Source organism: Mus caroli, unplaced genomic scaffold (genome assembly GCF_978045245.1).
Source record: "Mus caroli unplaced genomic scaffold, Mus_caroli_1 scaffold_11, whole genome shotgun sequence".
Lineage (NCBI taxonomy): Eukaryota > Metazoa > Chordata > Mammalia > Rodentia > Muridae > Mus > Mus caroli.
The window spans coordinates 74,173,789-74,194,827 of NW_028227266.1; the positions used below are offsets into that span (position 1 = coordinate 74,173,789).

The 21,039-nt window shown below is 42.5% G+C and overlaps 1 protein-coding gene across 2 annotated transcripts in view; it reads right to left on the bottom strand.

Moving 5' to 3' along the window:
* Positions 1-3,849: 3,849 nt before the first annotated feature.
* Tmod3 (tropomodulin 3) overlaps positions 3,850-21,039 on the bottom strand; it is a 58,388-nt gene continuing 41,198 nt past the window's right edge. The window contains exons 5-11 of one of the 2 annotated variants that reach the window (XR_015048983.1): positions 20,567-20,656; positions 16,491-16,621; positions 14,713-14,820; positions 12,798-12,941; positions 10,840-10,984; positions 8,405-8,476; positions 3,850-6,197 (exon numbers count right to left, since the gene is read on the bottom strand). Coding sequence is in view for 1 of the 2 variants with exons in the window: in XM_021173025.3 (XP_021028684.1) it covers positions 6,163-6,197; positions 10,840-10,984; positions 12,798-12,941; positions 14,713-14,820; positions 16,491-16,621; positions 20,567-20,656 (653 nt within the window). In the remaining variant the exon portion in view is untranslated. The remainder of the gene's footprint in view (positions 6,198-8,404; positions 8,477-10,839; positions 10,985-12,797; positions 12,942-14,712; positions 14,821-16,490; positions 16,622-20,566; positions 20,657-21,039) is intronic. The other variant, XM_021173025.3, reaches the window with a different exon arrangement.

Genomic DNA, 21,039 nt, shown 5'->3' on the forward strand with positions numbered 1-21,039 from the left:
CTCTTATAGAACCAAGACTACCAGCCCAGAGATGGTCCCACCCACAAGGGGGCCTTTCCCCCTTGCTCACTAATTGAGAAAATGTCTTACAGTTGGATCTCATGGAGGCATTTCCTCAACTGAAGCTCCTTTCTCTGTGATAACTTCAACTGTGTCAACACACAAAACCGGCCAGTACAAACCAGGTGATTCGTGATTCTTTTTTTTCCCCCCGAGACAAGGTTCCTCTGTATAGCCCAGGCTATCCTGGAACTCACTCTGTAGACCAGCCTGGCCTTGAACTCAGAAATCCGCCTGCCTCTGCCTCCCAAGTGCTGGGATTAAAGGCATGTGCCACCACTGCACGGCGAACCAGGGGATTCTTAACTGCTAGTATAAGGGTATTAAAGGGGGAAGAGGTGGGGTGAAGGAGTTTTTTCCTTAAGTCAGAAATGATAGGCTTAAGTCCCCTGAGGCTCTGGAGAGAGAGAGAGAGAGAGAGAGAGAGAGAGAGAGAGAGAGAGAGAGAGAGAGAGAGAGAGAGAGGGGGCATTGGGCTTGGGTGATGTACCTGGGAGAGTGCAGTAACTGGATGACAACAGGGGAGTGATGTTTAGCAACAGAGGGGCTCTGGACGTCCCAGACTTGGGGGTCCACCTGAGAAGCTGGTAAAGGAAACAACATGTTCGTGTTAGTAGGTTGACTGGCTAGGAGGAGAAGCAGAGGAACTGCTGATGAGCAGCAGTTCAGGAGAGTGGGTGGGGAGAGCAAAGGAAATAGAGGCTCCCAACTTAGCTAAAAGGTCAAGGTGGCAGCAGGGAGAGAGAGAGAGGGAGGGAGGGGCATTCCTCTTATATGTATGGATGGTGATGTGGTTACAGGTAAAGGTGGGAGGTGAGCCCAATGGATTCTGGGAATATGGTGACCACTGTCATGGCAACAGGTGTGTGTATAGGTCATGCTGTCGCCTATGTGATGTCACAGGTTTTGGAGGACCTGGTACCAACAGTGGTGTCTCTTCTAGTTTTCCCATTTCATCCATTTTTTTGTTTCTCCAATTCCTTCATTTCCACCCACCCATCCTCCTCACTTTCTTTCTTTCTTTCTTTCTTTCTTTCTTTCTTTCTTTCTTTCTTTCTTTCTTTCTTTCTTTCTTTCTTTCTTTCTTTCTCTTTTTTTTTTTTTTTTTTTTTTTTAGATAGAAATAGGAAGAAGAAATAGAGAATCCCTTTTGGGAGCAAAGCAGGGGAGAACCCCAAGCAGGGGAGAACCCTATGGCAGCAGCTGCAATAAGCTTTTTGCTGATATCCTGAGACAAGACATAAAGTGATGCCCAGTAGTAACACATGGTCCTGTTCTCGGCCACCTCTAACCACTGGAGAAAATACTGTTTTGAGGGCTACTGAGTACAGTCTTTCCCTTAACAAATCCAACCTGGAGAAACGAGGTGGACACATGGCACATGGAGGAGTAGCTCGGCCTCATACCAGGATCATGTGGACCAGTTGCAGGGGCTGTTGCTTTCCCTGGAAAGCTTCTGTTGCCTGCTGCAAAGAGCGAGCAAGGGGTGAAAGCATGATGACGGGAGGTGAGACTCACACAAGGGGCTTGGTTTTGCTTCTGTGTAGGGGAGTTGTGTTCTCTTAGGTGGGAACGGCTGTTGGATGATGTGGTGGTTTAAACGGGAATGGCCCCCCATGAACTCAGATTTGAATGCTGGGCCACCAGGGAGTGGCACTATTAGGAGGTGTGGCCTTGTTGGAGGAAGTATGGCACTGGGGGTGGGCTCAGAAGCTCAAGTCAGACCTAGTGTCACTCTCTTCCCGCTGCATTCTGATCTGGGTGTAGAACTCTCAGCTCCTTCTCCAATACCGTGTACGCCTGTGTGCCGCCATACTTCCTGCAATGACAATAATGGACTAAACCTCTAAAAGTATAAGCAACAGAAACCCTCACTAATACTGCAGGAAGCAAACCCAAGCATGGATCTCATTGGGAGAGCATAAGAAAAGACACAATGAGTATGCCAGGTAGACCCAGAAGGCGAACAAAACACACAGCGCCTTCTGCATCACATGGAGGGCAGGGGCCATCAGTGCCACAGACGGAAAGGCTAAGAGCGGACACTGGAGCATGCAGGCTGGAAGCCTTCCCGGGAAGCCAGACTAGCCCTGACTAGTGCTAGCACTCGCACGTTCTATGAAGTGTGCAGAGTGGCTCAAGCCTGCACATCCAGCTGCCTGACCCTTCATGGACTCAACTGTGTTTTCTTAGTAACCAAAGTTGAGGCATCTGAATAATTAGGAGTTACTGTCACTTTGTTTATTCAGTTGGGAGTATATATAGTCTAACTACTGGAATGAAAACAAGATAGGAAGAACATTCCCCTTGTGAAAACTGTAACTGGGCTCTCTGGATTAAGGGTTGGAAATACACAAACTGAGCTTTAAAAAGAACTTTTAAAAAGGAACTTTAAAAAGAGCTTTTAAAAAACTGAGTTTTAAAAACACCATGTGCGTGCACATACACATATAAATAATATTTAGAAAAGTATTGATAATTTGCTTTTAAACTTGTCTGAATATATGAACTATAATATCTGGAAGATTTTTATGGGAATTATTTGCTCTGTATCTAAACACTGACAACGTAGAAAAAGGCATGAAGTCTTTCTGGGTGAGGGGTCACCCTAAGGGAGGGAATGTGTGTCAGTTATAGTCTATTTTCACCCAGCTTGGAAAGCTGGGGTCCTAGGTCCAATTCTTTACAGTTATTGAAGGCTTTCTAAAACACATGACAAAAGAAAAACCAAAGATAATATGTGGCATCCATTAAAACGATTTACTTAGAAGAAGTGACTTTTTATAAGCTAACCTCCAAGGTTGGTCCTTCAAACGACAAACTGCAAGGTAAAGTTGAAAACTAATGAAATGTTATAAATGTTTACTATAAAAATCTGCATATTGTTCAGTTTTTGTTATTTGTCTGTGTATGGGTGTGTGCCTGCGTCTCTGCTTGTGCGCCATATATGTACAGGTGCCCACAGAGGCCAGAAGAGGGCACTATATCTGGAACTGGAGTTACCGGAGCTGCCTGCTGTGGGTGCTGGGAACCGAACCTGGGACTTGTGCAAGAGCAGCCAGTGCTATGTTGTTTGTTTTTTATCAAGACAGGGCTTCTCTGTGTAGCTCTGGCTGTCCTAGAACTTGCTCTGTAGTCCAGGCTAGCCTCGAACTCAAGAGATCTGCCTGTTTCTGCCTCCTGAGTGCTGGGACTAAAGGTGGCACCACCACAGCCTGGTGCAGTCAGTTCTCTTAGTGATGGAGGCATCTCTCCAGGTCCCATGCTTGATTTTTTTACAGGGAAGCACTCATGGAACCAAATAACAGTGCAGTGCAGGAAACACGACACCCACTGAAGTGAGCGACCTGTGAGAGCTGATGGAGAAGACAGTTCTGAACATGTTCAGATCTAAGAAGTCACACCCGTGCCTGGCAGCAACAGCAACTGTTGACTCTCAGATACCCACAGTTCGTTTCTCTTTGGTGCCACGTCTCCAGTGGATGCTGTTCAAAGCGAAGCTGCGCTGGAGGAGTACAGCCAGACACTGCAAGGCTCCAGGCTGGCGGTGGCTGTAATTCCAGGTGAGCCATTACTCATCTGCTGAGAGGTAACAGTGGTTCCTGACTTTATACAGAAAAATCAGCCAGCCCTGGGAACCATAAGGTTTTATGAAGCTTAATAACTTCTTATTTTAGTGGCAATAAAGGTTAAACATAATGTGGCATACAACTAATATTTTATTCAGACATTCTTCTTTTATAATTTTATTATATCACCTTTAAAGAAAACACATGAAGGGACTATCAGTTATAAAACATTTTTTAAAAAGATTTATTTATTGTTATATGTAAGTACACTGTAGCTGTCTTCAGACACACCAGAAGAGGGCGTCAGGTCTCATTACAGGTGGTTGTGAGCCACCATGTGTTTGTTGGGATTTGAACTCAGGACCTTCAGAAGAGTCGCCAGCCCATAAAACAATTTTTAAAGTTCTATTACATGTAACTTTTCAGGATTGTACCCCTTGTAAAGGACACAGCTCATTTCATTAGTGAAAACGTGCTACTTAAGGATCACAAACATCCTCCTTGAAATGACCAATAAATAGTCTGCTAATATGTTTAACACAAAATGTTTATTTGGTCTTTGAAATGATAGGCACTGTAAGAAAATGTATTTTATGTATTCTTTAAACCTACTTATAGTAGGTTCTAGCTATAAGTTTATAGCACCAAATCTATTTTCAAGGCATGAATATTAGCTACTAATGGTGAATTTAATGGATACAATTTCATGTAGACATACTGAAAATTATAATTTGAGACAAATATGAATATATAGTTTTACAAAATGGGCAATTTAAGGCTTTTTAAAAGGGCGATTTAGAAATGTGAAGAATATTCTCTTAGATAATCATGCATAAAACTTGAAGGTTTAGAAAAATCTCTAGCTTAAAATTAAAACTATTACAAAGTCCTAATTTATTACCATGTCATAAAAATCTCAGAGGAATTTAAAAATACTGCTACCAAAATGAGGTGCCAGACTTTTAAAGATCAAGGTAAACACTGTTCTCCATTATAATTCTTAAAAGGTATCAATTCAATCAGATGACTCCACACTCTCGTTACTGATGAAGTCTTTTCTTCAGTTGTATAATACTTCACAGACCAGCACTGGCATGGTATAAGCAACCGTCGACTTGTTCATGCTTCCCTGGGCCTTCTTCCTCTCTACTGTCTGTGCTGTGTGTGCCTCTGCCACTCCTGTAGGAGTTGTATGGGGCAGAGCATAGATACAGACGCACGTCCTCTAGCAGGGCATCAGTGGGCAGCCTCACCCAACCCCACTGTACACAGATCAAATCCTCACTCTAACTAAAGCTAAGGTGATAAAGATAACCTATGATACAGAAATTAATTTGTATTATATGGACTTAAAAAAAAACAAGATGAAAGGAAACATCTACTAAAATTGGGTTTCTGAAGAACAGCAGTCTTTGTGATTGGCTGGAACGCTGTGGAGTGGGACTAACTGTTTAGGCAGTACTACATTGCACCTATGGAATCACATATAGCGCTTCTTATCAGACAACAAGCTTGTTTTTCCTTTTCCTGACGTAGGTTCTCACATATGTAGCCCAGGCTAACCTGGAGGTTCCTATGTAGTTCAGACCGGCTTTGAATATCTGGCAATCCTACCTTCTCAGCTGCTCAGATTGTAGGAGTGACCCACCATAGCTAGCTCACGTCAGTTCCTGACTGACACTGCTCATCAGTGAGATGGCCACCTTGCAAATTTCAGGTTTGAACTCTCCTACATCTAACAGCGCCTTTCTTTTTTCTCTTTTACTCTCAATAACTGAGTATTGGCCAAGAGCCTTTTATGGGGAAAAGAACCTCTCTACTCGGATGCTTTTCAACCATTAGCTTTTACAAAACTGTAATGCCCACAGCAGAGAAAAATACTTGTAACTATACGTTTAACAAGGTATGCAGTGGGACAGAACTAAGGACGATTGGAAACATACACAAGCAACCCCGTGCAGCTGAGACTCATTAGATGTGTGCAGAAACCGCAACACAGATGGCTGTTCTGTCTCCTGAAGGCCTGCTTTGGCTTATGTAGATATAATGGATTCTGAGCCACCTTTCAAAATTCTGACATTTTATTTCCCTAATAAGGAAAAAGCATACTTTTGCCTAAATTCATTGATTTTTAAAAAGGAAACCACCGTGCGCCTTACCCTTAGTGTATGAGGAGCAACATTAATATTGAGCCAGCAGTGTCCCTTCTGATTTAAAAAAGAGTGGTCCTCAAGATGTTCATTCAAATTATTCTTACATACACGACTTTTGAAACTTTCCACAACTGCATTTTTACCTAAAAATCATCATAAACCATTCAATTAAGCTAAATTAAACTGGTCTCAGTAGAAATGCTACAAATACAAAATAATACCTAGTACTGATTTTACAAATCAAATATAATTAAGCTAGGAAAATAATGCATATAGTTAAAAAAGATTTCCAGTCTTTCCCTTCCACCCAGGTAATTTTTACATCTGCTGCCACAAACACGAGCCTCTGGTGATCTGCAGTCTTCTAAAGGTCACCACGCTTACTGGTGGTCTCCTTCAATTCGCCTCTTGCGCACTGTGGGAAGAAAGTCGGTTACTCATCCATATTTGGTTATAAAATGTTAACATGCTTGTAACAAACTTCTGTATAATACAGATAAAGTCTCATAAAAACGAATTGAGGACGCATGTGACTGTTATTAGAATGCTTGGTCACCTGTCACTGTCATTTACTTGAAAATCAAGTGGCTCCTGAGCAAGAGCTATACACCTTCCGACACCGGTGCTTACACAGAAACCCGAGCACTCGGCACTCAGTTTTCAAGCCATTTGCTTATAGAACAAAACTGCACACCTACGTCTAAGGAAATAATCAATTAGCACAATGTTTGCAATGGCATCGGCGAGCCTTGGTAAAGTTGTATCAGGGGGCTGAAGAGATGGCTCAATGTTCTTCCAGAGGACCTAGGTTCGATCCCCAGCACCCACATGGCAGTTCACAATTGTGCCAGAGGATCTGTCGCCTGTTTCTACTCTACACAGGTACTAGGCACACGCACGGTACAGAGACATAAACACAGGCAAAACAGCAAACCATAAAATAAAACTTAAAGTTTTACTAGAACGATATGCATGCTCCCCGGGTGAGGTACACGTCCTTACACTGAAGGAATCTATAAAAATACTTTAACCATTTCTAAATGTAATCACTGACTGGCAACTGCTCTCCAAATTCCCCTTCTCTTTATAAAGTTTCCTTCTGGATACTAAATGTTGGCTGCTGAAAGAGATTATCCAGCTGTTCCAGATGACAGCAAACAATACGCTCATGCCTGGTGACACTCAGCCCTTTCTAGTGACACTGAATCACTGCTGAGCTCACTAGTGGCAGGCAGGTAAGGCCTTCAGCTCCAGGAACTTGCTACTCTGCTCTTTCGACTATCAGTCACCAAGGGCATTTACCAACCACTCCATTTCAGTACTCCATACTATGCCTGAGCACTATTCAAAGAGGCCACAACACCAAGTTGCAGAACCAGCAAAGGAACATAACCACAGCTCTGCCACTTTGCTATGGTGTGTGCTGTGGCTCTCTGGTCTGTCTCAACTTTCCTCTGTAGCAGGAGGATAACGGAATCGAAATGCTCTCTGCCACAGTTAAGGTAGAACTGCTGCACAGACAGTGGGCTCAGTACAGAGGGCTCACCTTCAGCCACTACACGGATTACACGCTGGCCCTGAGGCACCTTTCTAATGAGGACAGCCAACTTGGCTACCTTAGAGGATCTGCACTCCTGTGCTATTGGTTTTGGCACTTTGCACTCAGATTCTCTGAGTCAATAGGACTGGTTATTCCCCACTTCTCTTCTGGATGCAAGGCACAGGTCACTGCCTCTTTCTTTAGCCTAAATTGGCTGTCAGAGGAGCTAGTCACAACAGCAAGTTCCTGAAGCTGAAGACCTTACCTGCCACTAGTGAGCTTAGAAGTGGTTTAATGGGGCTGGAGAGATGGCTCAATGGTTAAGAGCATTGACTGCTCTTTCAGAGGTCCTGAGTTCAAATCCCAGCAACCACATGGTGGCTCACAACCATCTGTAATAGAATCTGAAGCCCTCTTTTGGTGTGTTTGAAGAGAGCAACAATGTACTCACATACATAAAATAAATAAATCTTAAAAAAAGTTTACACACACACACACACACACACACACACATATATGTGGTTCAATGTCACCAGCCTGTGAAAAGGCTGAGCATCATCGGGGATCTTGTTTTCTCTGTACCCAGCTAGAGTAATGGCTGCTCCCATGCTATTCTGACTACCGACTGCTGGGCCCAGACATTCACTGGTGTGCATAAGAACTGTCCCGCCATTGTCTGGGTGGAGTCAGAAACTAAAGGCAAAGGATACAGTCTCTGTGAACTGTACTCGGCTGCTCATGCTTCCCTGACTCCAACCTAAGGGAAGAGCAACACGTTTCAAGTGTCTACTGAAAAGTTAGAGAGAGAAAAGCCAAGGAGACCTGAAACAAATACGAATATACTCAAAAAAGGGAAACATCAGGCAATTCTTAAGGTGGGGTTTAGCTGTTTTTGGCAAACCATTTCAGATGTTAAAATGCATGCTACAAAAAAAAAAGTTAGAAAATGTTACAGACAGGATCTACAAGAAAGAACACAGCAAACAAAAATCCACAGAAAGCTAATTATGCAGTTAGCTAGCACACAGGTGAAAAGCTCGAGACGCCAAGGTGAAGTGCATATTGCATGTGTCCCATACAACCTCTTTTCTGTTATAGCTGTGACACTTCTCAGCTGGAGAGATGGCGAGTAGGAGGAGGGTTTCAGTGGATAGCTGAGAGTGAGAAAACAACAAGATGTTATAAGAGTGACAACAGAGATCTGCCATAGTCCCACTTGTGAGCCGAAGAGTCACTTGCCCAGGAGACTATGTCAGTTTTGAGTCTTGTCATACTGCTAGAATCTACGTGTTAGGAAGCATTGTCCCAGGCTCTATATCTATAGACAAAGACCGCAGTGCACTAACAGACAGTGAATATGGAGCAGATCTGAGGTAGCTGCTATGTGCACGAGGCAAAGGGCAAAAGGCAGAGGGCAGAGCAGCACTTTTAACTGTTCTTTGTTCCTTGGTGTCCTATCTGGTCCAATTTCTTTCCATGAATAAAACTCTTGCTCCTTCATGGCAGCCAACTGTTAGTAAGTCTCACTACCCGCTGAGACCTTGCAAAGAGTGATTTCCGTACTATGTCTATGGGTTGCAACTACGCAATTCCTGTGGGTGTCATCTACCTGTAACAGAGATGACTAGGGCTGACGTTGGGTGCATTTGGAGATTCAAGGTAGTTTTAGAGGAGAGGGAAATGGAAGATCAGCCTGGCTCATTTTAAGATGATATAGTTACCAGAAAACTATAACTGAATAAAGGTAAATTATAAAGATAAATTTATCTAAAGATAAATTCACGCCCTCTCTCCCTCTCTTCCTTCTCCCCCACCCCCTTCTTCTTCTTCTTTTTTTTTTTTTTTTTTTTTTTTTTGCTAGAGATCAAATCCAGGACTTTCAACATGCTAGGCAAGCATTCTAATTCCTAAGGTGTATCTATTTTTAATAAATACCTACTATGGACCAGATATGATTTTGAACATGGCTCCTGACAGCAACATGTCTCTATGCTAAAGAAACTGTAATGTATGAAAACGTTATTTTGTTTTAAAATGTTCATATATTATCCTTGTGTATGCTGTGTGAATGAATACATGTGTGCGTATGTGTGCCATGGTGTGTGTGGTCAGAAGCCAACGTTTTGGCATTGAGTCTTTCTTTGCATTGCTACATGGGTTCTGAGCATCAAACTCAGGATGTCAGGCTTCAGTAGCAACCACTTTACCCAACGAGCCATCCGGCCTGCCCCAAGCCAACTAATTTAGCTAGCATGTTGGCTCACGCTAGCTAAAGCCACACATTCTGTAGGTAGAGGCAGCAGGATCACCAGGAGTTTGAGGCAAGCCTGAGTTGTAATGGCAAGACCCTGCTCAAAAACTAAATTTATTTGAAGACAGACACTTTAAATGAACTACAACTAATTTATAAAATAAAAGGCAGTTTTAAAAGTGTAACAAATATGGTAAGTAGAAAAAATATATGGCACATGTGTTTAAGATCTGTATTAACATCAGATCCAGAAACCCAAATATCTCCTAATACTCAGAGAAATAAGCTATTCCAGTGAGGGACGCCAGGATTAGAACACCTGTTAAGGGTCAATGTGTACAAGTTCCACTCTTTTCTAAATCCGAATCTCTAAGGGAAGGAAGTTTTCAGCTATTTACAACGTTCAGTCCAGATTTAAGAAACACTCTGAACAGCAAAGGCAAAACCCTTCCAAGAGTGAACCAACACTAAGACAAGTTGGTGACTGAGAACCCGGTACACAGCAAAGGGATGCTTTCCTTTTTGAAAACCAGTTGCTAAAACACCTATGGGCACCTGGCATAGACAGGGAATTAAACAACACTGCTCAGATGAACTTGGATTAAAGGAACAAACTACAGCAATATAAATGCAAACATGGTTGAAGCTTAAAAGAACTACACTGCTTGGAAACGCTGCCCTGTTGCGGACTCACTCTCCCTGTAGCGAAGCCTGTAAAACATTCTAGTGGCAAATAGCATTTAAAAGGAGAGTCACTTTCTGGAAACGCAGAGAAACAAAATTATGAAGACCATATTTATACCTCATCCAGAGCTACAGAATTCATTTCAGTCAGAGAGCATGACTCAGTGGTGAAAGGAACTGAGGCAGGCAGGTGCAGCAGGCAGGGCCTGCGCATCCGGGAGGAGGCGGGGAGGCAAACTGTACTTATCCTGTACTTCACATGAGAAAGCTGAATTGCTGCCTGCGTCTGCTTGATAAATTGGCCAGATGCTTTCTGGTGGCATTGAACTCTTTATTTCAAAGCACAAGGAATAACTGACAACCAAGGATAAAAAGCTTTACTTAAAGCTATCACGTGTTTGTCACAGAAGTTGGTTTAACACTGGAAGACTACTACAACCTGGCTTGGCTCTGACTCGCGGTATAAAGGACCCAGCAGTATTAGACACTAAAGACAGGTACTTTTTCTAGGTTAAAAATTATTTCTAAAAATAGCTCCGTATTGTATTTTGGAACTATGACTCAGCGCCACATTAATCTTACCTAAGTCATTGTTCTTCGTTATCGCATTGGCCGCCCTGGTTCGGGGTCCCTGCTGCGTGAACTGATATCCAAATTTAAGGATATTTGTATTTTCCTCAAGCATCTTGGCCATTTCTAATTCTACTGAGGTGCCCAACTGCTGTCTCTGAAAGAATAATAAATAAAGAATATTAATAAACCAGATCAAAACATTTTTTTGGTGATTAAGATTTAGGGTTTCCAGCCTCATACTGACTGTGTTAGTCTCTAATTTTTCTGAACTTGCACAACATACACAAAACCCACATTTTAAAAAGTTCAACAGACACGCCCACAACGCATATAGCAATAGTGTGGCTAGCATAAGTATACCTCATACCCTCCAGGATGGGTATGATGAAGAAGACAGAAGGACTGAGGAAGTGCTGCCGGATGTCCACAAAGCCCTGGCTCCAATCCCAGCACCACACACACAGCTGTGGTGGTGCACACCTTCGACCCCAGGACTGGAAGCTGACAGCAGAGATTTAAGGTCATCCTCTCATACAGAGAAGTTGGAGGTTAGCCTGGGCTACATAAGACTCAGTCTCAACCTTGGCCCCGACAAAACCAAACCAACAAACTAACTAAAGGAGAAAATGGGTAAGCATCAGGCATGGTAGTGTGCATGGAGAGTTCCAGGTACCGGGTAGGCTGAGGTGGGGGAAATGCTTGATCCTAGAGCACGAACAGTCTGGGCAATATAGCGTGACCCTGAATTTGTTTTGTTTCTTGAAGTAGTTGCCAAGAATGTAGAAAAGTGGGCCCTTGGTAATTGCTTGAAATACAGAATTATCATATTCTCCAGTAATCCTACTTGTAGGTATAAGGTCCAAGAAATAAACACGTATGTTCATAAAAAATTATATGTAAATATTCATGAGAACATCATTTTTATTATTTTTTTGATTTTTAAAAAAAATTTCATGCATATGAGCATATAAGTGTTTTGCCTGTATGTATGTGCACCATGGATATGTTTGGTGCCCATGAAGGTCAGAAAATGCATTAGAGCTACCATTTACATGCTAGAAATTGAACCCAGGTCCTCTCCAAGAGCAACAAGGGCTCATAACTGCAGAGCCATCTCTTCAGCTCCATGACACTTTAACTATCCCCAAATAGACACTACATGTGTTCTGACACGTACTGCAGCAAGGCTAAGCACCCAGGACTTTATCACAAAAAAGAAATCACATATTGAGTTACATCTCAGTTAAAAATTTGAGATCATGAATTAAGAAGGATTTTGGCTTCTTAGTTATAACCAAATTTTTCTATTTTTGTAGTCTACAAATTTATTTTGAAGAGCTCAGGGAATCATTTGCCAAATATCTTCAAATAACTGAAGTTATTTTGTGTGTATGTGCATGCACACATGGTTGCAGGTGCATCTGCCAGTACACATGTGTGGCGGCCAGAGGCTGGCACTATTTTTTCTATCATTCTCCACCTTATTTTTTGAGACAGAGTTTCTCACTGAACTAGAAGTTCATTGTTTTGGCTAGGCTGGCAGGCCAGCGAGCCTGTGGGACCAGAGACCGGGTTAGAGATACATGTTGCTGCATTCTGCTTTTCTGTGGGTGCTGAATCCAAACTCAGGCCCACATGATTATGTAGCAAGAACACCACCACTGAGCCATCTCCCCAGTCCCTAAAACTATTTTTTAAATAAAAAAAATTAATAGTTGCTCTATATGGAAATATTTCTAGCATGTATATTTTCCCCCTTTAAAAAAATTCTGTCTGTGCGACTGGTGAGAGGGCTCAGCAGCTAAGGACTCTTGCTGTTCTTTCAGAGGACCCAGGTCCAGATCCCAGCACCCACCTCAGGTGGCTCACAACCATATTTTACCCCAGTTCTGGGAATCCAAAGCTTCTAGTTTCCATATGCAGTGGGGGCTACCGTTTCCTTCGAATTGCTACTGTAAACCACAAACCTGATTGTCAATCTTGAGCTCCATCAGGGTCTCATTATCTCTCAAAGCATCAATCAGTGCTAAAACTCCTGTGCCTGTGATGAAGTTGGACTCCATATTTAAGCTCTTCAAAGTTTTGTTCACTTTCAGCATATCTGCAAAAGCCTAGAAATTAAGAGAAAATATTTGGAGATTAAAATCTGATAGCACCTATTTTTTGCTGCATCTACCAAAAGTAAATTCATGAATTCAACTTTCTCAAGTTTCTCTTGACACTGTTGCAGTTTTAGACATCACTGCTCAGGTCTCTCATGTATTTACCTATCCCAGGTACATTACCATATATAATCCTTACATTATTCGGTCACACGTAATAGCCTGGTGCTGACATTTCTAACTCTTAAGAGGTGGCTCAATGAGAAGCAATTGCAATCATCCAGGAAAGAGTTCTCTGCTTGGACCAGGGCAGGAGTAATAAAAATGTGAGAAACGGTTGGAGACTGAAAATATTTTTTCTTTCCTCCTTTTTCCCCTTTGAGTATTTCTCTGTGTAGCCATGGCTGGCCTGGAACTCACTCTGTAGACCAGGCTGGCTTAGCACTAGGAGATCCACCTGCCTCTGCCTCCCATATGTTGGGATTAAAGGCGTGCACCAGCATCGTGGCTAAGGACAGGGTGTCACGTATCCTAAGCTGGCCCTATGAGTACCAGGCTGGGATGGCCTTGAATTTCTGATCATTTTTGGCTCTACTTCCTGAATTATAGGCATTATAAGTATATGTTGGGACTATAAGTATGTGCCACCACATTTAGTTTATGTGGTGCTGGGGAGAAGTCCAGGGCTTCACACATGTGAAGTACTCTACTAATTGAGCTCCAGCTCCAGCCTTTCCCATGGCCCTTTAAGAAAGGTTCTGCAGTGTTGCCCCTCGCTGGCCTGGAACAGATAGAGATCAGCCTGCTTCTACCCTCAGACTGCTGGAATTAAAGGTGCGCACCACTGCACCCAGATCCAGGCAATTAAAAAGTTGACTGTGTCTGTGTGTTTAGGAAGTGTGTGGATGCACATGCATTACGGTGTACATGTGGAGGTCAGGGGAAAACTCTGGAGTTGTTTCTCTCTCTCCCTTTATGAAAGTAGACTAATACTGCCATGTAGGAGAAGGTGAGGAAAGGAGGCGTGGGACTGGTCTGGCATTCAGTCGTGTTAGATATCCAAGCACAGCTACTTGGAAGGTGGCTGGGTGTGAGTGCAGAGTTAAGAACAGGGATGTGAAGGAGACAAGAGCGCTGGAGTCGCCAGCAAGCACTGAAATGAGCTTGCCCAGGCAGTAGTGAAGGGGAAAAGCAGAAAGCTCTGGCTCACTCCAGCGTTCAGAGCTTGGGGAGATAAGGTAGACTCTGGGTGGGACTAGTGAAGTGGGAGGACTGATAAATTCACACACACACACACACACACACACACACACACACACACACACACACACACACACATTAAAAATTAGGGCTAATGATATGCCTCAGTGGGTAGGGTACTGACTGTGAACCTTGACAACCCAAATTCCATCTCTGGGACCCACATAGTGGTGGAAGGAGAGAAGCAATTCTTACAAGTTATCCTCTGACCTCCACATATACACTGTAACACATGTACACACAGGCATGCGCATGCATGTGCGCACCCCCCCCCCCAACATCAAGTAAATAAATGGATAGAAAGTGTGAAAGGGAGTCACAGCTTATGTGGGTGCAGTGGGATAGACCCTGGGAAGTAGAGGCAGGAGAACCAGGGAGCTCAAGACCATCTTCCCATACACAGAGCCCTGGACTGTGGGAGATCCTGTCTCACAAACGAATTGGTTTAATCTCACTATAGCTCACGGGTCTGTAGACATCAGTTGGGAACGACTGACATTGTCAATCACAGCATACTTACAACAGCCACGGGGTCATTGCTCCTGGTGGCCGCGAGACTAAAATGTTTCACATGCGTGTTGGCTTCCAAAGTCTTCGCAAAATCTTTTAGAGTTGGGATTGGGATATTCTTGAAAGACGAGAAACATGAAACACCATCAACATTTTAGTTTTCAGGAAGTTCAATCCATCAATCAAATACATTTATACTTACTGTTTGCTTTAAAATACACTCAGGAAGCACACACACAAACAGCCTGGTCTACACAGAGTTCTAGGATAGCCAGTACTATACAGAGAGACCCTGCCTCAAAACAAACAAACCATCAGTAATAACAATTTGAAAAAAAAGAAAAGAAAACAATCCAGCAAACAAAAACCAGTAAGAAAGCCAATTTCTAGGCATTTGGTCAAGAGATACAAAACCTGCATTTATTTTTTCAAAGAAGTCACACGTGGACAGCTACTTTACACATAACCCTTCTAAACTGGAAGCAATCCATGTTGACTAAGTGACTCCTGAATAAACAAACCGCAGCAAAACCTGTGCGAGAAAGACTCCACAGTGAAAAAGAACAACCTAGTGAAACCTACCAAATATGGGAGTCTTGAGTGCACTCTGCCTAATGCTAGACTCAAAAAGCTGCAAACCTAATCCCATTTTGAAGGCTGGAGACGGCAGGGTGAGTGGTTGTCAGGATGGGCAGGGGGTAACAGAGGGGCCTAAAGAGTGGCTACCGGGAGCCGGGCATGGTGGCGCACGCCTTTAATCCCAGCACTCGGGAGGCAGAGGCAGGCGGATTTCTGAGTTCGAGGCCAGCTTGGTCTACAGAGTGAGTTCCAGGACAGCCAGGGCTACACAGAGAAACCCTGTCTCAAAAAACCAAAAAAAAAAGAGTGTCTACCAGGACAGTGGCCTTTACATCTGTCAGTCAGTTGTTTATTTTTTGTTTTACCACTTGACAGTGGTATCTTACAGCTTGCACAACTCAGGACTGTACACTAAAAGAATTTTATGTAATTATACTAAAAATACCTTCATTTAATATCTGATTAAAACAAAACCCAAAAGGCTAACGTTCTTAGAAGTAGGCAGTATTTTGCTGGGTAGTGGTACTGCGTGCTTTTAATCCCAGCACTCAGGAGACAGAGGTAGGTGGATCTACAGAGTGAGTTCCAGGGACAGTATTTTAAAAATTAATTTACTATGTGTAAGACTTACATTTTTATATGATAAACTCTTTAAATACTCTGTCTTTTTTTTTATAGATTTATTTACCATTATATGTAAGTACACTGTAGCTGTCTTCAGACACACCAGAAGAGGGGGTCAGATCTCATTATGGATGGTTATGAGCCATCATGTGGTTGCTGGGAATTGAACTCAGGACCTTTGGAAGAGCAGTTAGTGCTGAGCCATCTCTCCAGCCCTAAATACTTTCTGTAACACTGATTTTTTTTTTTTTTTTTTTTTTTTTTTGAGACAAGGTTTTTCTGTGCAGCCCTGGCTGTCCTGGAACTCACTCTGTAAATCAGGCTAGCCTTGAACTCATAAATACGCCTGCCTCTACCTTCCAAATGCTGGGATTAAACGCATGCACCACCACTGCCTGGCAACACTGAATTTCTAAACTTTGAGGGAATCTATGTTCATATACTGTTAGTATACTTCACCTTAAAGAAAGGAGATAAGACTACATACCAGAACTGTCATGTTATTACCTTGGGTTCTACTGACTCATAGCAAACATCATGTGCTGACATTGATACATATGTTTACTGCATGCTTAACATACTTACTTTTATATTATTCAAATTAACTTCAACAAGACGGGCATCATTTTCCCTAATTCTCTTTAAACTCTCTTCAACGTTGGTTGGATTTGGTGGCTCATCAAACACTGGAAGAATCTTTTCCCCTTTAACCACATCTGCAGGAGCAAATGGAAAGAGAAGGGCTGACTGAGAGGCTGAGACTGAGGGGAGATACACAGCGACTAGGTCACCTGTCCCCACTCTGCATAACTGCTAAAAGACCCTGTAAGTGTTGTAGTTATTTATGTCACCAAATGGGTGTTACTGAGGAGGTCTGCTTCCCTTTAGATGTAATGCGTTGGCTTTCTTCCAGCTCGTGGACTGTGGCAGATGGAGAAGCACTTCACGGAATGGAAATGAGGGAGTTCTCAGTTTTACAAAAACACTGGAGTATTTAAAGGCCCAGCATCTAATAATGGCATTGGGTTATGTTTTTAAAACGATCTTAATTTGTGAGACATATATATGTGTATGGAGACAAACTAACAAAAATTAGGCTTGACTTAAAACAGTATCTGTTCGATGGGATGCTACAATTACATGAAAGGCTCACAGGGAACAGTAAGTGGATGGTGCTGAGTCAGCTCATCTCTTTTCTTTCCCTGCCTCTCATTCTAAAGCCGAGCCTTGCCATATAAGCAAGGCTGCCGAGAGCTTGCCGCCCTCTCTGCTTTAGACTCTCGAGGACTGAGATTAGAAGTGTGCAGCACACAGCACACACACAGTTCCTCTATCATCAGTCCTGACTGTCTCCAGGACTGAGGGACCACACTTGATACACTATATAACAAGCATTTGCCAACTCCCACGATATTAACCAAAGCAACACCCCCACGTTCACATCGGGCCTAGCCATTAGACCTAATAGTTCACAGAGTCACCGGAGACAGAAAAACATACATCCTGGTTGCAGTAAACCACATGCAGTAGGTAGAAGTTTCATTTGGCAAATAACCTAGTTCACTGGAGAAATAAACGCCATGGCAGGGGAGGATGCTGAGGAGAGGAACTGTGAACAATACAGTCCCAGTATTCTGGGATTTTGGGGCTGATGAGATGGTTCAGCAGGTAAAGGTGTTTAATGCCAAACCTACACCTGAATTTACTTTCTGGGTCCCATAAGGAGAGAGCTAACATCCACAAGTTATCTCAGATCTACACATGTACAACATGGAAAAAGGTTTTTTAAAGAAAGGAAAAAGAAGGAAAACCAAACAAATGTAATGTGTAACCTTACTTGGATTCTGATTTGAAATAAGGATGACTTATTTTTGAAAAATTTATACACAGATTGAATTTCAGATGATATGAAGTGAATATTGTTTTTGTGCTTAATAATGGCATTGAGTTATGTTTTTAAAGTCTTGAATTTGTGATATATATATGTAGTATATATGTGTTTGTGTGTTTTATGCTTACGCATAAAGTAACAAAAATAAGAAGGTTTGACTTTTAAAAATTTCAGGGGGAAATAAAAGGCTGGTGAGATGGCTCAGCAGGGAGGTGTTTACTGCCAGTCTGGTGACCTTTTGATTCTTGGGATCCACATGAGAGAGAGAATAGACTCATACAGGATGACCACTGGCCCCTAAATGCAAGGAAGGAAGGAAGGAAGGAGGGAGAGAGGGAACGAAGGGAGGGAGGTAGGTAGGTAAGGAAGTTCAGAAAAAGATGAAGCCTCTGGGAGGGAGGCTGAAGAGGTAGTAATGCTAATGAAATAGCTGAAGTCAGGTAATGAATACCTGATGCTTTCTTCTTTCTCACAAATGAATATTTCTGAAGATAAAAAGTTAAAAACCAAGGGAAAGAGCCAAACTACAGACACTATAAAAGGGATAAGTATACAAATGTTTGAATGAAATAAGTCTGCAAAACCCTCACTGCTCCCTCAGAGGACAGTAACAAGCACGATCCCTCTTTCACAGGGCTGCTGTGAATGTTACGTGAGCCTGACCCACACGTGACCGAGTGCACAGAGGGAGTCCATAGTAAGAAGCTAGAAAGAGAAAAGAAAGAAAAGAAACCAGCCCTAGGAATAGAGCTACTATTAAAACATTAAGCTGCATGCTAGAGAGATGGCTCAGAGGTAAGAGCACTAGCTGCTCTTGTGGAGGACCTGGGCTTGATTCCCAGCACCCTCGAAGTAGCTCACAACCACTTCCAGTCCTGGGGAAACCAACACCCACTTCTGGCCACCATGGGTGCACTGACATCATATAGACAAAACAGCCATAAAAAACCCAAAAATGTAAACAGTATTAATTAAAATTCTTAAAAGTTAAACTGCAATAAACACATAAATGTCACTAAAAAGACAATTTATGCATAATATGTATACATTTGCATATAAATGGCCAGAATTATAGAACAAGATATATACCAACTTGTTAACAGCTGAGGGGGTGGTAGGCTACCTAATGCTTTTGAATATAGACATTTACTTCTTTTTTAAAAAATTATTTATGAATTCTCGTGTGTGTCTACTTGAATATATGTATATCGCATGTACTCAGGAGCCTATTGGGGCCAGAAAAGGGCACCGGATCCCTTGACACTTAAGTTACAGGTGGTTGTGAACCACCACGTAGGTGCTGGGAACCAAACCCTGACTCTCAAACAAAAGCAGCAAACGCTTAACTGCTGAGCCATCTCTCCAGCTCTGAGACATTGACTCTGTAGTGTATTTATGACATACTTAAACATGTTACAATAGCAAATATTTACCTTGAGATTTTTTTTTTTTAAAAACACCCTATATTTAAAAAAAGAAACTGTCAGAATTTCCATGGATTCCTTAAAAACTAGCAACATGAAAATAAAATGTCAACAAAAACTAGGTATGGCTGGTCGGGGGCTGTTCAGTGGCGGAACGTTCATGTAGTTTGCTTAAGGTCCTTTGTTGGATCCTCACTGCAAAAACAACTTCTAAAAAAAAAAAAAACCAATGCAAATTAAAAACCCTAAGCTTGTGTGGCTTTTATACTGTTTGCCATTAGTATTGATGTGGCAAAAATGGTTCCCATTACACACTGCCAGGACTCAGGAGGCAGATCTGAGGTTCAAGACCAACTAAGGTTGTCCGGCAGTGGTGGCACACCTTTAATCCCAGCACTTGGGAGGCAGAGGCAGGCGGATTTCTGAGTTGGAGGCCAGCCTGGACTACAAAGTGAGTTCCAGGAGAGCCAGGGCTACACAGAGAAAAACCCTGTCTCAAAAAACGAACGAACAAACAAACAAACAAAGACCAGCTAAGGCTACACAGTGAGACCCTGTTTAAAAACAAAAACAAACAAAAAGACTAAATTACTAAGTATTCTAAAAACAAAAAATTATGAGTACACTATAGCTGTCTTCACACACACCAGAAGAGAATATTGGATCCCATTACAGATGGTTGTGAGCCACCATGTAGTTGCTGGGAATTGAATTCAGGATATCTGGAAGAGCAGTTGGTGCTCTTAATCGCTGAGCTATCTCTCTAGCTCTAAAATTTGGTTTTTAAAAATATTTACTTTACTTTATATGTATGTGTGTATGCCACATGTGTGGGGAACCTTGGAGGCCTGGAATGGGCACTGGGTCCCTGGAGCTGGAGTTACAGGTGACAGTAAGCTCAAAAAGGTAGAAACTGAACTTCATCTTCCAGAACAACAGGAAGCTAGCTAACTAGCTAGCTAACTAGCTTCCTTCCTTCCTTTTTTCTTTCCTTTTCTTTCTTTCTTTTTTTTTTTTGAGACAGGGTTTGTTTGTGTATTATTGTCCTGGAGTTCACTTTGTGGACCAGGCTGGCCTCAAACTCAGAGATCCACCTGCCTCTGCCCTCTGCCTACTGAGTGTCAGGATTAAAGCTGTGCCTTGCTACCACCACCTGGCTCAGGAAGCATTCTTAATTTTGAGATTATAAACATGAATCACAACACCTGACTAAATCTTGATGGCTTTCTTGATAGTAATATCAAACATGTATATATAATATTGGGATATCTGGTATAATAACTACCAAAGTTAATACATGGGAGGAAGCAAAGGATTAGAATCCACAAGGCATTTCAGTTACTCACTGGGAAAATGTTCTTGGTTGACACCATTACTACTTCCCAGCACATCACAGAACGGTGTGTCTGCAATCAGATTGTGCATCCCAAGAATAGCTGCAGAGACAGAAGAGCGTTAGATTTCCACTTCTACCTGCTCGAAACCTCTTCGTTTTGACATGGGGCCTGGCTGTGTCTCAGGCAGGCCTCTAACTCCTGGGCCAAAGCCTTCCAGGTAGCTGTGACTATAGGTGAGCACAGCGCCCAGTTTGCCAACAAAAACTAAGTATTTTAACATTCTCCAGACACTTCCCTACTCACCTGAAAATGGACACTACATCCCCAAACAGGAGGAAGGGGTGAGGTAGCGGTCAGAAATCACCGACAACCTCTCATCTATTCTCACCAATACCCTTGTTATTTCCTAGCATCTTTTAAGTTAGACTACAGGGTGAGTGAGGCAGGCTGGCCTTAAAGGAAAACCTGTTAGCGCCATCTGG